Source organism: Lepidochelys olivacea (genome assembly GCF_965140295.1).
Source record: "Lepidochelys olivacea isolate rLepOli2 genome assembly, chromosome: 5".
Classification (NCBI taxonomy): domain Eukaryota; kingdom Metazoa; phylum Chordata; order Testudines; family Cheloniidae; genus Lepidochelys; species Lepidochelys olivacea.
In genome coordinates, this window is record NC_140415.1 from 82,240,288 (window position 1) to 82,256,406 (window position 16,119).

Below are 16,119 nucleotides of genomic sequence, written 5' to 3' on the forward strand. Positions count from 1 at the left end.
GTCATCTGCGAGTGGAACAATCAGTAACTGATTGCTAGAGAAAAGGCAGAAAGGAATGGTGCATCAGACAAGGAGTCTGACAGGACTTCTCAGGTCTTAGACCATTCTTTACCAGTCAAAGACACAGGGGGCTACTGTCCATTCACAAAGCAATGTTCTTGGTACTGCATCTGCTAATGCACTCTTCAGCCTTTGAACCCAACTGACTGACAGATCTTGTAGTTGGAGCCACTGGTGGTTTATGTGTCCCCAAGGTTGTGCAAATAGGTAAGTAAATAGCAAAGATAAAGAACTAGGACCCCAACCACCATTTTACAGAGCAAACTGCTCAACAGTAACAAAGAGGCCATCAGTTCTTTTTTCAAGACATAACTCAAAGTTAGAAGAGTTACATGGGCATTTTTACTTTAATCAAAGGCCAGAGTGAGACAGACACTCAGGTTTCAGTAACTAGCATTATACCATGGCTGGTGGATGTGAGAGACAGCCCCTGTGTGTTTGTCTCTCATTATGTTCTTTTGGTTTGTATTTTCCCCACCATACCATTGGTTTCATTATTAGGTGCATGTATCCCAGCTAAAACTTTGGCGTTTCCAGGACTATTAGAATTTTGTGAACAACAGCAATCATAATAATTTTTCTGTGTTTATTATTTCTGAGATTCATGGAATCTCAATCTATGAAATAACAAACACTGCACAAAAACAACAGTAATTTGGTTTTAGGTGAATATGAGCTTTTCTAGACAACATTCACGATGCAGTAACCATGCACAGCCAAATCAAAAGCCTTACCTTGGCATGCTCCATTGCGGATGTTAGGAATGAAGCCACGACGACAGGGCTGAGGCTGGGCAGGACACATCTCACAAGGATGGCCCCAGGCACGTCCAATGGTTGCACAACAAAGAGTCTTCGTGCAAACAATGCCAGTCAGCTGGCCCTGACACATCTGGTTGTTGACCTGAGTGAAACAGGGGCCTGTTCTATAATCTGGAAAAGAAGAATGGAAAAAGGGAATGTCTGATGCAAACACAATGTTGCCTCAACCAACTGACCCACATAGCACAGAGGGAACAAATTTTTTTCCAACAGATATCAATGTAAAGAAAATACCAGCAGATCTTTGACATTTAAATCATGGTCTTGTATGCAGACGTAATAGGAAACCTTCCACAAGAAGCACTAATTTTTGTAAAAATAAGTAAATGCCAGTTCAAGATTTTAGCTATTATTGAGAAAGATGCTGAAAGATGAAGGGAGTTCATCCCCCCCAAAACTGAGCTTTTAGATTATCGAATGAAAATCAGCTGTAAAATTAATACTGTAATAGATGAAAAGCTAAAAATAAAAAAACAAACCATTTTATTAACTCCTAGGAGATCTGGTATTGGGATTTCCAGTTGCTGAGCAAATTAATTACAATTTACCAGAGGAAAATCTAGATCACTGGTACCAATGGGCTCACTTCAGATCAAATGAGGTCATGCAAGAAACAGTCACACAGCTAGCATTCCATTTGAAATACTTAGTACAAACTAGTGACTTAAACTGGATTGCATTCTGTGAGAAGCATGCAGTTATTTATTTTCATACAGAAGTGATAAGGAAAATGGAACTTGTACATGCTATGCTGATGAACTACTGGAAAAGACAAGCATTTGCAAATATGCAATTACAGATGTCACATCAAGTTGGTGAATTACAACATTTAGTAAAGAAAGCGTAACCTCCTCATTTTAAATCCCATTTGTTTGTAATGATTTGCATAACCTTGTCTTCACAAGTTGTGATTTATGGATAAGAATTCAATATTTATATGATCTGTCACAACCAGATGTATAATTTAGCAACTAGCATATTCCTCCTTTTTCATACAGCAATGGACAATAGGGATATTATCCCCATAATATCTATGCGGTATTTTGGATTCTTCTAGAAATAAAGCCATGGCATTTCATTTTGAGATTATTTTAGATTACTACTGATCTTCTTTGTACCTTACATTTAACAAGTAAAAGCATAGACACAGATCCACCGTGCTGAGAGCAGGACTGAGGAGTGGAGGAAATGTGGCTCAAAGTCACTCTTGTATTCCCCTTATCCTTGTAGCACTCAAAGTAAATCAGAGCCATTTCAGGACTGTTCAAATTTATGTTGATTTACAACAATCCTCTAGGAGCCATTCCAGACCAACAGAAAGCAACGGTAATTTGTCCATACGCACTCCTCCTGTGGCACATCCCTTAGGCTGTGTTGCTGAAAGAGGGTGACAGCTGATTATGCCAGCCCAGGATTCCCCCATAACAGAGATTCTCAGCTGCCCATTTAAGATGACTTTACATTTCCTTTGCACCAAGGATCAGGCCCATATGGTTTATATTGTGATTAGCCCCATTCACTTCACTGCGTGTATTCACAGTGCATAAAGTTAAATGTGTGCATAAGTCTTTGCAGAATCAGGACCTAAATTATGATATAAAGGGGTAAAGAAAAGTCTGAGGGTAGAGGATTTCCATCCACCTAGATTTCAGAGTAACAGCCGTGTTAGTCTGTATTCGCAAAAAGAAAAGGAGTACTTGTGGCACCTTAGAGACTAACCAATTTATTTGAGCATGAGCTTTCGTGAGCTACAGCTCACTTCATCGGATGCATACCGTGGAAACTGCAGCAGACTTTATATACACACAGAGAATATGAAACAATACCTCCTCCCACCCCACTGTCCTGCTGGTAATAGCTTATCTAAAGTGATCATCAAGTTGGGCCATTTCCAGCACAAATCCAGGTTTTCTCGCTCTCCACCCCCGCCCCCCACACAAATTCACTCTCCTGCTGGTGATAGCCCATCCAAAGTGACAACTCTCCACACAATGTGCATGACAATCAAGTTGGGCCATTTCCTGCACAAATCCAGGTTCTCTCACCCCCCCACCCCCCTCCCAAAAACCACACACACAAACTCACTATCCCGCTGGCAATAGCTCATCCAAAGTGACCACTCTCCCCACAATGTGCATGATAATCAAGGTGGGCCACCCCCAGCACAAATCCAGGCCTTCTCACCCCCCCGCCCCCACCTCCATACACACACAAACTCACTTTCCTGCTGGCAATAGCTCATCCAAACTGACCACTCTCAAAGTTTAAATCCAAGTTAAACCAGAACATCCGGGGTGGGGGGAGGTGAATTTGTGTGTGTGTGGGGGGGGGGGGTGGAGAGCAAGAAAACCTGGATTTGTGCTGGAAATGGCCCAACTTGATGATCACTTTAGATAAGCTATTACCAGCAGGACAGTGGGGTGGGAGGAGGTATTGTTTCATATTCTCTGTGTGTATATAAAGTCTGCTGCAGTTTCCACGGTATGCATCCGATGAAGTGAGCTGTAGCTCACGAAAACTCATGCTCAAATAAATTGGTTAGTCTCTAAGGTGCCACAAGTACTCCTTTTCTTTTTGCATCCACCTAGATAGTCTCAAGTGAATAACTATACTAAAATATTAAGACTTTTATGCTTACCCCGCCTTCTCTTCAATACTCAAATACACAGAGCAACTTTTTTTGGCTACAATACCTACATTATCTAAAGGAAGTGCTAGACATTAAAAAGGTCCCAGTCTGCCCTCTCCTCCAAAATACTGAGTGTATCAGCTCCACAACAGTTTCAGTTTTACTGAGGGCCAAAGTTCTTCCCTGTCAAACCAATGACTGTTGCATTTTCTTAAAATGCACACAAGTTATATACCTCGATGATTGATAAGAGAAGACAGTGACCTTGTCACACAATAGACTCATACAGGAATGACTAATATTTGAAATATGGACAAATTCCATAAATCCCATCAGGGATTTCAGTACCATGAATTCATTGTGAATCTTGCCTGAATTTTAATTAAAGGCTAAGGATTAGGAAAGAGCTCGATCATGTGTTACCATTGTGCACTCCCTTCATGAAAGTTTGTGCAGGTGTCATGCAGCTTGAGGGGAATATCACATGGTACATTGCTTTCAGCTTTCAAATCATTGTCGATGATCAGGTTACTTTGTGAAAATACAAATGCTATCCGAAGAAAAACAGAACTGTTCCGAAAATAAGAATGTAAAGATATGGGGTGAAATCCTGGCCCCATTAAAGTCCAATGGAAGTTTTGCCATTAACTTCAATGGAGCCAGGATTTCACCAGTGGAAAATAATATGCTCTTTAACAAAGACAGGTATTGCAATTAATTATAGAGTATGAGCTATAACAAAATATAGTCTCCTTGGCATGTGAAGGCAATGTTCTTCATATACACAGCAAGAGGTTTTAACACTATTACTTTAGTGAGCAGATTTCCATTCTAACATCCAATTGTAAATACTGCTATATACAAAATGACTACCAGAACTGCATTTATTATTTTTTAAATGAGGGGAAAATTATTATTAATCCTGTTTATAATGATAGTGCCTAAGGGCCACAGGAGCAAGGCCTCCTTGTGCAAGGCACTGTACAAACACAGAGTAGTAAATGGTCCCTGTTCTAAAGCGCTTACAATCTAAACAGAGAAGACACATGCAGGGTGGGGGAAGGAGTGTGCACTCTGTGGTGGCAGCAAACATCATGGCAGTTCTGATTTTTGTTATGGGTTGGCTTAACCTAGGAGGGGATAAGTTAAATGGAAAGAACAGGGAAAGGAAGGGGGGCTGGGCAGAGTCTAGAGGGTAAGAGGGGCAGGTATAGAGTGAAGCTGTGGGTTAACTGACTGCGAAGAAGGAGGTGGTAGAGAGTTGGAGCAAACAGCCAATCAGCACAGGGCACAGAAAGTACAGTCAAAATTGCAGAGTTCTCTGACTGTCCAGAGGTCTCTGCTTTGGCTGATCTTGTTGCTGCTGGCTAGAGTCTCAGGCTGGCTTCTCTCTGAAGTCTTCCCCCAAGACCCAATAGTCCAAGTGCCTCCAGAGTAATGGGGGCCTGCCCTGGAACAGTTCTGGATGCAGGGGATGTTGGAGGGAGAGATACCCCAGCTAGAACCCACTTTACCCTCTCACCTCCTTCAGTGCAGTTATCCCCATGTTTGAGGAAAGAGGTATAGCCTACTCCTAAATGGGTACTCATGTCTGCATCAAAAGCTGAGTTAATGTGTGCCTGCGTTCTGACTGTCAGCAGCCTAAGCATTGCTCTGCATGAGGTCTAGTCATGACAGAAATGACCAGGAGTAATATGGTTAAAAATCCTTTGAGACTTCAGAACAATCAGAACTCCACACCAACCAGATTCAGAAACATGTGGAGCTGAAAAGTTGTCTTAAAAGGGCATGGGGGGTGGAAAATAAGTATGTGGAAAAAAGGAATATCTATGAGCCACCCTATGTGGAAAAATACGGTTTACATAATTAAACTGAATCAGACTATGCGAGTGCCCAAAGGTACAAGCACTCTGTGATGAGGTGAAAACAGAATGGGGTTGTATTACCTGCAAAGTATTGTCGTCATTGATGGTATCAAACGAGAGACATCATACCAGAGGTACAGCAGTAATTTAAAGGGTCATTGCTGCTAAGAGATTAATTCCTGTGTAACAAGCGCCACGCTGGCTCATCAGCAAATACAAAATCTGGGAACTGCAACATTAACAGCATGAATTTCTCTCACTCAAGATAAATGAATAATTCTTGTAGCTGCAGTAGACTCTCATCCTCTCTGGACAAGTCACTAAAAGGAGGATATATAACACACTGAGCAGTGGGTTACCATTGAACAATGGAAACAGTTCTCATCAAATATAGGGTAAAATTCCTTCCACCTAACTAAAGTCTGAGCATTTGGATTTTTGGTTGTGGAGGTAAGGAACCTAATGTGGCTGCTGCATAAGTCCCCACAGCCAAGGTTCTCAAACTTCATTGCACTGAAACCCCCTTCTGAAAACAAATTACTACAGGATCCCAACAGGGGGGACTGAAGCCTGAGCCCACTCAAGCCTAGTGCCTTGAGCAGGGGTGAAGGGGTTGGCAAAGCCAAAGGGCTTCAGCCCCGGGGGGGGGGGCGTAACCTGAGCCCCTCTGCCCGGGGCTGAAGGGGGCTCCAGGCCCCAGCAAGTTTAATGCCAGTCCTGGCAACCCCATTAAAATGAGGTCATGACCACTTTGGAGTCCCAACCCATGGTTTGAGAACCACTGCTTTAATAGGTTGGAATACTGGCTGCAGCCCTTCTGCACCCGTTGTGCAAGGTATTGGAGTCCCTGCATCTACAGGAACATAGATATACAGCCCATCCCCTGTTCAATCTCTGAATTGCCCATAAAGTAACCTTCTGCAACAGCCTATTCAGGGCTGGCATTGAAACCATTTCCATGACCTGCAGTGGAGCACATAAGCAACCCTGTGTGGCTACTCAGTGTGCAGACTGCCTCTGCAAAGTTTAAGCAGTGTGGATGGTCTTGCCCTGGCCCGCTGCATCAGGGGTGAATGCCATCTCTAGTGCGCTGAAGTGACAATTTATTAGATGTCTCAATTTTGAAAGCTAGTTCTCATCAGGTCTGCTAAATCTTACTGTCATAACTTGTTGTAGCACTTCTATACAGATTAGTATGGTTGGGGGCTGGTGCTGTCTGGTATGTATGTCACTTTAGTGCCCCAAAGTAAACTTTTCAAAGAGGACACATTGGATAATGTGGACCAACTATAATATGGACAGAAGTATAATTACAAGCTTTGCTATGTAAAACTCTGTTCTCCTCAGGAGAATGTGGGGCTGCTGCAGGCCCCCACAAACACTAGCAGACTAATATTTAATTTTGCTAAACTCATGGCTTATTCAAGTAAATTAGGAGCCCACTTCTCTCCTAAAAGACCTAAAGGTTCGGTATGTAAATCCTCTCACCTACCCTACACTGCTCAAACATTATAGCTAAGGCGGGCTCATTCCCATGGAGGAGTTTGGGGAAGGAGATCGGGATTATGACCAGAACACAGAGAGACTGGGTGAGAGGATGGGGGATATTAGGGGAGTAATGTATTGAGAAACCTAGAGGAGGCAACCCAAATCACTATGGGACTCAAGTTGTTTTTACCAGAGAGTTCTCTATTGGCAAGAAGCAACCATTATGCCATATCACTGGATACTAGGGCACAAGCATTAGATATCATGCTAACATCTATACGGCCCCCAGTGGCTGTCAGGTCTGACTCTGTTCTAATTAGACTCCTAATTACATGTAAAAGAATTAACTTCATTCTAAAATTGCAGTGACACTGAAAAGGACTTAGAGGTAATAGTAGATAACCAAATGAGAATGTGCACTCAGTGCAATTCTGGGGCTAAGTAGAGGAATGCCATCTTTAGATACATAGTCAGGAGAATATCAGATAGGAGAAGGAAGGCAGTATTGCCTTTGAATACTGCATTAACAAGACCACTACTGGAATACTGTGTTCAATTCTGGTGCCCACACTTCAAAACAGATGTTGAAAAATGTTCAGACAAGAGCTATAAGAAGGATATAAAGTCTGGAAAACATGCCTTATAGTGAGAGACTATAGAAACTCAATCTACTTAATTTATCCTAAAGGAGGTCAAGAGATGACCTGATCGTGGACTACAAGTGTCTACATAACTATGAGATTTCTAATAGATGGCCCTTTAATTTAACAGAAAGTCATAAACAAGATCCAACAGTGGAAAGCTGAAGGTAGACAAAATTCCAACTAAAAACAAAGCACAAATGTTTAAATGACGGTAATAAAACATTGGAATAACACACTGAGGGAGGCAATGGATTATCCATCATGGGAAGTTTTTAAATCAGGGCTGGGTGTCTTTCTAAAATGTGCTATAGCTCAACCAAAGTTATGGGCTTGACGCAGAAATTATTGGGTGAGGTTATATGGCCCATGTTACGCAGGAGGTCAGACTAAATCATCATCATGGTCCCTTTTGGCCCTAAAAGTCTACAAAACCATTAATCAGATTTTCCATGTGGGTTTTCAAGTCTTACTGTTAGGTGTTTCTTCATTTGTTCCGTTTTCAGTATTGCTACTGGAACAATTCTGCCAGAGAGCGCTGATGGAACATATGCTATAAATTATTTGCTACTTAAAGTCTAAATGCCCTGGTGAGAGAAGGTGATTTACTCCTGTCATGTATATTATTCGTGGTTTTCTTTGTCTCAGAAAACTGTCTGAGTTCAGTATGTATTGTGACTTGAAAACTGACAAAACTTCTGTAATGATTAAAATTATAAATAAAATGTAAATTTAAAAACAAAAGAGCTTTTCTTGGCATAGAAAGCACAGGAATGGAGAAAATGGAAGGAGCATACAGTACTTATAAATCTGTTTTGAAATTACCAACAGCATTACTGTTCTTTATGTGCATTCTGCATTAACTCAATGGGCCTGTCTACACAGCAACTAGATACCCACGGCTGGCCCATGCTAGCCAACTTGGGCTCGCGGGCTCTTTCATTGCTGTGTAGACTTCTGGGCTAGAGCCCAGGCTACACCCTGAGCTTGGAAGTCCACACAGCAATAGAACACCCCCACAGCCTGAGCAGGCTGATACGGGCCAGCCGTGGGTTTTTCTTTGTTGTGTAGACATACCCAATTAGTCTCTATATACACAGATGTAGAAATATTTTTCTTAGAATTTTATTGGATTTTAAAAATCAATTCTGTGCTATTTAAATAAACCTGCCTGACACCCAAGTCTGTTCTAATGGTGGGGAACATAGGAATTGCTGTACTGGATAAGACCTAAGGTCCATCTAGTCCAGTATCCTGTCTTTGACAGTGGCCAGTACCAGATGCAGCAGAGGAAGGTATAGAACCCCACAGTAGGCTGATGTGTACCCCTCATTTGGTCTCATCATGGTCTCTAATAGGAAGAGATTGGCTTAAGCACTGAAGCACAAGGTTTAATATGCCTTTCAAAATTTGTTGCAATTAATTATGACAACTCTGGATATTTTGATACCCATATCAATATCCAATCCTTTTTTAATTTTGTTAAGCTCTTGGTTGCAATGACGCCTCTTCTGGCGATGAGTTCCCCAGTTTAATTGCTGTTGTCCAGCAATTATGGTCCGTTCCTCCTAAATAGCCACAAAGAAATGTCTGCCTGCCTCAACAAGATGGAGGGAGGAAAGAGCAGGTGAAAGAGTAAATAAATGACACTCCACAGACTTAAAAAGTCTCCATTAGAAGTTATTTGGGGGGAACCTAAGCATAGAGCCCTCTTCTCGGCATGGATGTGCTCACAATATTTTAATAAGTTGTTCCCATATAGGTCCGAACCCTGCAACTGACCCTTCTTTGGCAGATCCCAGCATCTACACGAGATTATTGATGCTAACAGGGTCCCATAGGGCATGTGAAGTGAATTGTGGTTTAGGGCCTACGCTTATGAGAACCCTGGTAAACAGGGTGTATCTGTGCTAGAGATGATTACTGAGGAACTCACTGCAGATTCTCTAACTTTCTCTCTCATTTAAACAATCACTTTCTTATAACAATAACTAAAGAGGGAGGTAGCCTGGCTTGACAAACATATTTAACTGTACTTGGCTGTAAATGTTTACACTTCTATTTCTGAAGATTTACTAAGAATATTAAGCCTAGTGTTCAGTATATGCAATACAAAAATGCAATCGAGGCCTTGTATAGGGACTCTGGGACATCGCTACCTTAAAAAAAATTACTGTCACTTCATACAAACTGTTCCATTCCAGATCTAAACCAAATTTGCCCTTCAAAAGGACTTTAATAATCCCCAGAGATAAATCCTGTCTGACAGGCATGATTTAGGAGTAACCAGGGAGGGGATGAGCAAGGAAATCTCAACCCTCCCTTCATTTTGGAGACAGAATTGTACCAAAGGCTCCAAGGACCTCCCAAGAGCTCCCTCCCACATATTACTGCCATTAGATAACAAACAGATGCTTCAAGCATCCAGAAATTAGACAGGACTGAAGGGTGGCAGAGCACTTCACCAGGCTCACCATTAGGGCTCACACTTAATTTTATTCCACAGGACAAGTAATCACACTGGGGGAAATTCACTCCCCTTACAGAGTCCAGGTACCACCAGGCACTGTGTTGGTAGTTAAATCCATACTGGCAGAGTGGAAGGATGAAATCCATGCTTGGGAAGAGAAAAATACAATTAAGAGGCTGTGGGATGCAGACCCTACCTGGCTGTTATTACGTGCTAAAGTAGCAGTTGCTGCCGCTACAGTAAACCCTACATGGGATGTAGTAGCTCTCATTCCTCAATCTGTCCCAACACTCCTCCCTATGTTCATGTATGGAGCCAGTGTGTAAACTAGCTCCACAGAAGTCAAGGGGGCAGAGGTCTCTGTACACAGCTACCTGCAAACAAACACCTGCTCAGGGATATAGAAGGGATTTTGCAGTAGACAGGGACTTGCATGGTCTCTTTGCCAGTCAGTTAATTTAACCCCACTGTGATGTGTGTTGAACAACACTGCTCAGTCATCCTGCAATGTCATAACATCACAACATATGAAACAAATTCACAACTCAACTGCGGGGCAAGCAAGGTCAGCAGGCCAAGGAATGTACCACCAGAATTTGGGACTCTCTCATGGATTTGGGGAGGGTTGACAACTTAACCAGAATTTTTATGTTCATATTAAAAGTTGAGGAAACTGGGCCTGGCCTTGCTTAATTTTTCATCTGAGCAAGGAAAAAGGGGTTGATGATATATACATTTGTAACTGAGGTTAGACAATGAATCTGAAACTTATGCATATGCAAATATTCTTTCATGTACAGCCTGAGTTCACTATCTGCAGATCACAAACTGCAGTTTGCAAAAACAAGTTTAAACATTAGAAAGGAACAAGGTTTGTTTTATTAAAGATTATCTAAAATTATTTTTCCTTTGATATTTTAATTACTCTAATATGGAAAGGTGTTTTTTTGTGGGTTTGTTTTTGTTTTTTGCAGTAAGACTGAGCTGCAAACATTGAGGAGGTGCCATGAGGGAGGTTTCAAAGATTTAGAACAAGAAGTTTGATGGATTGTACTGGTTTAGGCCTCATATAAATAAAAAGTGTTGTTTTTTTTTCCCCTCAAAAGGTGACATCCAACAAATTGGGGAGAAAAGATTGTTGGCTGAAAATAAGAGCTCGTCTCTAGGAAAAAGAAAGAAACTTGGCAGGACTATTTTTTTTTCCTCAAGAGAAATTAAAAGTCTCCGAGCAGTACAACTATTTAGACTAAGAATTTTATATAAACCAAAACTTGAATATTAGGTCTCCCTTTTTAGGGTTTGCTGATTTTCAGCAATTCTACATGCTAAACTCTTAATTTAAACATTTAATGCAGTTAAGTTTGTGATACAGATAAAAGACAATTATTAATACAATTCATTTTAAACAAACATTCTGAACATTGAAAAACTCAGCTAAGTCCGGAAAAATCACTTGAGTTCTGTAAAATATTATTTGAAACAAAAGTTATTACAGATCAGTATAAAACTTTGATATCTTAAAAGGCTAAATCAACTGAAACATTTTAAAATATAGAACAAATCTATTCCAAAGGCATAAACTCCTCCATACAGCTGACAAATTTCATTTTCCAGCTTAAGTTTACTACCAGTCTAGCAATCCCACATGACTGTTTCTGACTGTATTTTGTGATGCAATACTTTCCATCACACAAATGGATGTCTGTGATTGATTAGGCAATTTAACACATGTACTGCAATTAAAACGGGGAGAGAATTTTAATTTAAAGAAAAAACATATTTAATGCAGCAGTATATGTGGGCTTTATAGATTTTAGCAGAATTACAGTTTCTACCACACTGTCAGGTTCATTCGAAGCACATTCTCATTTTCCTTTTGCTGGAACTAAGAAGGTAACTGTTTTCCAAAAACAACATTCTAGGGTTTGCACATCCATTTTAGTAAATTGATATTATGTCAGCTTTAAGTAGATGAAGGATACTACAATTTTCAAAATATCATCTGCAGATCAGAAAGTTTTTTTTTTCCTAAACACATGAGGAATATTTTGGCACAGTGTCAAGAAAAAATAATTTTTTCAAAAAAAATGTTGCGTTTATTAGTTTGAGCTTGGCTTAGTTTTTGAACAAAAATACACACTTTCAAATTTCTACATATAAAACTTACATCTAAAATATATATAACTTTTTCTAAATGTGAAGATATAAAAAAAGCAGAGAAATGTAAAAAAATATTTGCTCTTGAGCCCAACTAAAAATCATGAATGATGAAATAAAGGGAAGAAATAACTGCTATGAAATTAACTTTTGACGTATGGAACTGCAGAATCATAAAATGAGCGCTAAAGTGCTTCATGCTTGGAATCAAAGTCTCTATCCTTGGAAAAGAATGTTCTCTCAATCCTGGCTCCAGCAAGAACTTTAATTTTTTTTTTAAGTTTACATCCTTCATCCAACTCCTGCTATCATTTTATAATTGCTCCTATATACTGTGTGTGTCTGACTTAAGTCTTGCCTTATAATCAAGATACACTGAGTGAACACTGAATTCATAAGCTAACACACAAGAAAGTGTGTGCTAAAACAAGCTCAGGGCTTGATTACCACCACCGTGCCCCTTGCCTGCGTGCGCGCACGCACACACACGCTAGAGCCCATAGACGAGTATGAAATAAGAAGAAAATCTCTGCGAAGTTCCCCTATACCGCACCGCAGTTCCTACATACTATTCTAAGATTAAGGATTTGATGTGTGGGGTCCACTGCCTATCATGCTGACCAATACTGTGTAATTGTTTCCTTGGGCTCCCCCATGTGTCTGTCTGTCTGTCTACCTATCATCTCTGGTCTTAAACTCAGATTGTAAACCCTTTGGGGGCAAGGACGCGTATTTTTTGTTCTGTGCTCGTACTATGCCTAGCACACTGGGGTTCTGGCCCACAGTGGGACTCCCAGGTGCCACTGCAATGCACATAATATCTAACAAAACCCACATTCTGTCTGGGGAGTGAGGTCTCCCTGCCCGCAGAACAGTCCGTCAGGCATGCCCCTACCCCTGAGGATACCAGGAGATCAGAGGGAGGCCAAGGCCATTTGCAAAGAATCTGTGCCTCTGCACTGGTCCTGGCTCCCAATGGTCCCCAGATATCCATGGCAGGACAAGTACACCACCATCAAGGAATCTCCCTGGCTGCACCTGCTGCAGACCTTCCTTTAATGGGGATCCCCATTATGGAGGTCTCAACAGGAGAGAATATAGACCCAGGCTATATTTTTTTCATGGTAAGCTTTATCCTTTGTCAACATTTCTTTTCTACGTATTGGAAAGCAAACATTCCACCAATGTATTCAGATAAATTTCTGCTAAAAAGTCTGTAAAGCTCCTTGGGTCAGATTTTGCAGTGCTACACCAGAATAAATCCAAATAAGCTCCACTGATGAGATCTGCCGGACTATCAACCAAATCACATTGAAGAGTGGGAGATGGCAGCAACGTCATCCACTGTAACCCTGATTGTGCAACAACAGCTGCCATGCTGCTACGCCATGGCAATGGATTCCTCCATTCCCCTACCCCTGCTGAACCTCCCTACCCCGCACAAAAACCTGTAACTCAGGCTTGGTTCACAAGCCAAGATTTGCCACTAAGAAAATAAGATACTGCTTAGCAAAACACAGCCCCTGCACAATCAGACCAATGTTCATTATAACCTTGAATTACTTGATATTCCAAATAGTGAACAGGGCAATGCCTTAGCTATGCCCCTGGGGATTGGGGATGGGAATCTTTCCTTTGGACCATGTATTTAATCCTGGAGACTTAAAATGCCACCTATTCTGCAGGGAGAGTGTTGGTTTTTTTAGGAACTCAATGCTATTCAGTGGAATTCACCCTCCAAGATTGGAAATCCCCAGTAGGCAAGGTGGAATTTTAAGGACTGCACAAAGAACGAGCACCTGGAATACTGAAGATAGAATATAGAAATCCCCTCCAAATCTTTATTCATGCCAGTAGTCCCACTGAAGACAACATAGCTACTTATTTAATTAAAGACTACACATTTGAGTAAGAGTGTTCAGAATCAGTACCACTAAGTGAACACCCTAACACTTATTGTTCATAGAACCTCTGAACCTAGAGATTCACATTGGGACATTTTTCAATTATTCAGGTGTAAAGCAGCAGTCAGGACAATTACTTTAATCTGCCCCCCCCCCCCCCCATTTCCCACCATAGCTGCAAAACACAAAAGCAACTGTATGTAGTTTATTCAAATTTTCCTGCTAGGTGGACCAGTGATTCAAAGTTATTGCTTTTTTTTTTTTACCACTGGTGACCTATATTCAAATCCTTGCTAGGTCAAAAGTGAAAACTGAGTTTGACGTTTACATCTGAGTCCCTATTTGGCCATATTAGTCAGCATACAGTTTGGCACTGTTAGGCATGATTGGGAGCCTCTATTCAAGTAAGGCACTACACTAAAATATCAGGGGTTTTGTGGGTTAAGACTTAGGTGAATTAGCATGTGTCTTATACAGACCAACTTCACTATGCCTGGCTCTAACCAATGTGAGAATTCCTTCAACTTTCACACAAATTTTTTGAAGAAAAAAAAAAAAAAAAGAGAAACATTATTTCAATAGCAAATCCTGCTCAAACTAGAGAAAATATACATTTTAAAAAACAAAAACAAACTAGAAACCCTCTAAACAAAGTCCTGCAGCTGCAAAGTCATTAATTTCATGCAAAAAAAAAATTAAAAAACAGAGGGACTTAACTATTTCACAGCTGCCAAAGTCTCATGTCCAGCTGGAAGAGGAACATTCCCCAAGATGCCTACCATAACTTGGTTATCCTGACATTCTGTTGGTTTCAGTGGATAGTTCACTAGAAACAGCAGTCAGTGTTTTTTATTCACAACACCCTTTCTACTGACAGGAATAAGGACATTTTCCTCATTTTGCAACCACTGGCCTCAATGCTACAACAGGATGCAACAGGATCTTCCAGTGTGTATCAATTAGGCTCATGTAAAGTCTTCAGTGGGACTGTAGGACCACTGTTGATAATCATCAGGAAGTAGGACAAAAGGTAAAAGGAGACAATTCTGAATTCACCAAATTGGGTCTATGAAGAGCTAACATGTCACCTTTGCAATACCCTAACCTATTACTCTGAAGTGGAGGAAATCAGATTTCCCTCTAAAACACAGTATTTTCCAAGCTTCAGAACAATGTTACTGATCTGCTTTTACCCCACAGGAGACATGTTCAATCTCACTACATGCTAAAACAGACATCTGGACAGTTCTTCTCTATAGATTGTTAGTTATTAATGATAGCTTTCTAAATGCTTTCTAAATTTCTAAAAAGTAATGATAGCTTTCTAACCAGTGGTAAAGGAAGAGACATTCTTAAATTCAAGAATTTAAAATGGACCAAATTTAAAAAACTTTTAATGCCTTGATTAAACTTCAAATTTAAAGTGAGGTACAGTTAAAATAATAAACTAAAGAGACATAGGTTACTGCTCACTGACAAAATTATGAAAACTGAAAGACATTTTAAAATCCAATATAATTGTTCGTCATTATACTCGATTCACTTTTCACACTTTCCCCCCCCAACTTCAACAACAAAAACAAACTAATCATTTTCACTTTTTATGTTGTACTTGTCAGTTTCCCTTTCTGGTTCTCATGTACTAGCGCAATGCTACAACATTTGGGTTGCAAAAATATAGACAAGTGTTTAAATCCAAACAGTGGCCCTAAATCTGCATTTTCTACTAAAGCAAAACTCCCAGTAGCTTCACTGGGATTTTGGTCAGATTAAGTAAAAGTTAGTCTTTGGTATATAATTTGAAATTCCAATCGGTGCACTACTAATATATTACTTTGTTTGAATTCTTTGAGACACTTTTCCTCAGAAACCCCCTTCTGCTAAAAGACAATTTGAGCTTTACAATTATCTTGGATTTTCCAATGATAGTCCAAAATCCTCTATTTACTGATATTGAAAATAACTGTAAAGCAAAGACTAGAGAGCATAAAGTGACTTCACTCAGACTCAAACACACCACAAGACACGCGCACACTCACAGTTCATAACGCGGTTGGCTATACTTTTTCCACTTCCACTTTACA

General features: G+C 40.4%; 1 protein-coding gene across 4 annotated transcripts in view; it reads right to left on the reverse strand.

Annotated features, from left to right (window-relative positions):
• FBN2 (fibrillin 2) overlaps window positions 1–16,119 on the reverse strand; it is a 254,563-nt gene that overhangs the window by 203,906 nt on the left and 34,538 nt on the right. For all 4 annotated transcript variants that reach the window (XM_084629192.1, XM_084629191.1, XM_084629190.1 and 1 more), the window contains exon 6: window positions 795–992. In XM_084629192.1, the coding sequence (XP_084485318.1) occupies window positions 795–992 (198 nt within the window). The remainder of the gene's footprint in view (window positions 1–794; window positions 993–16,119) is intronic.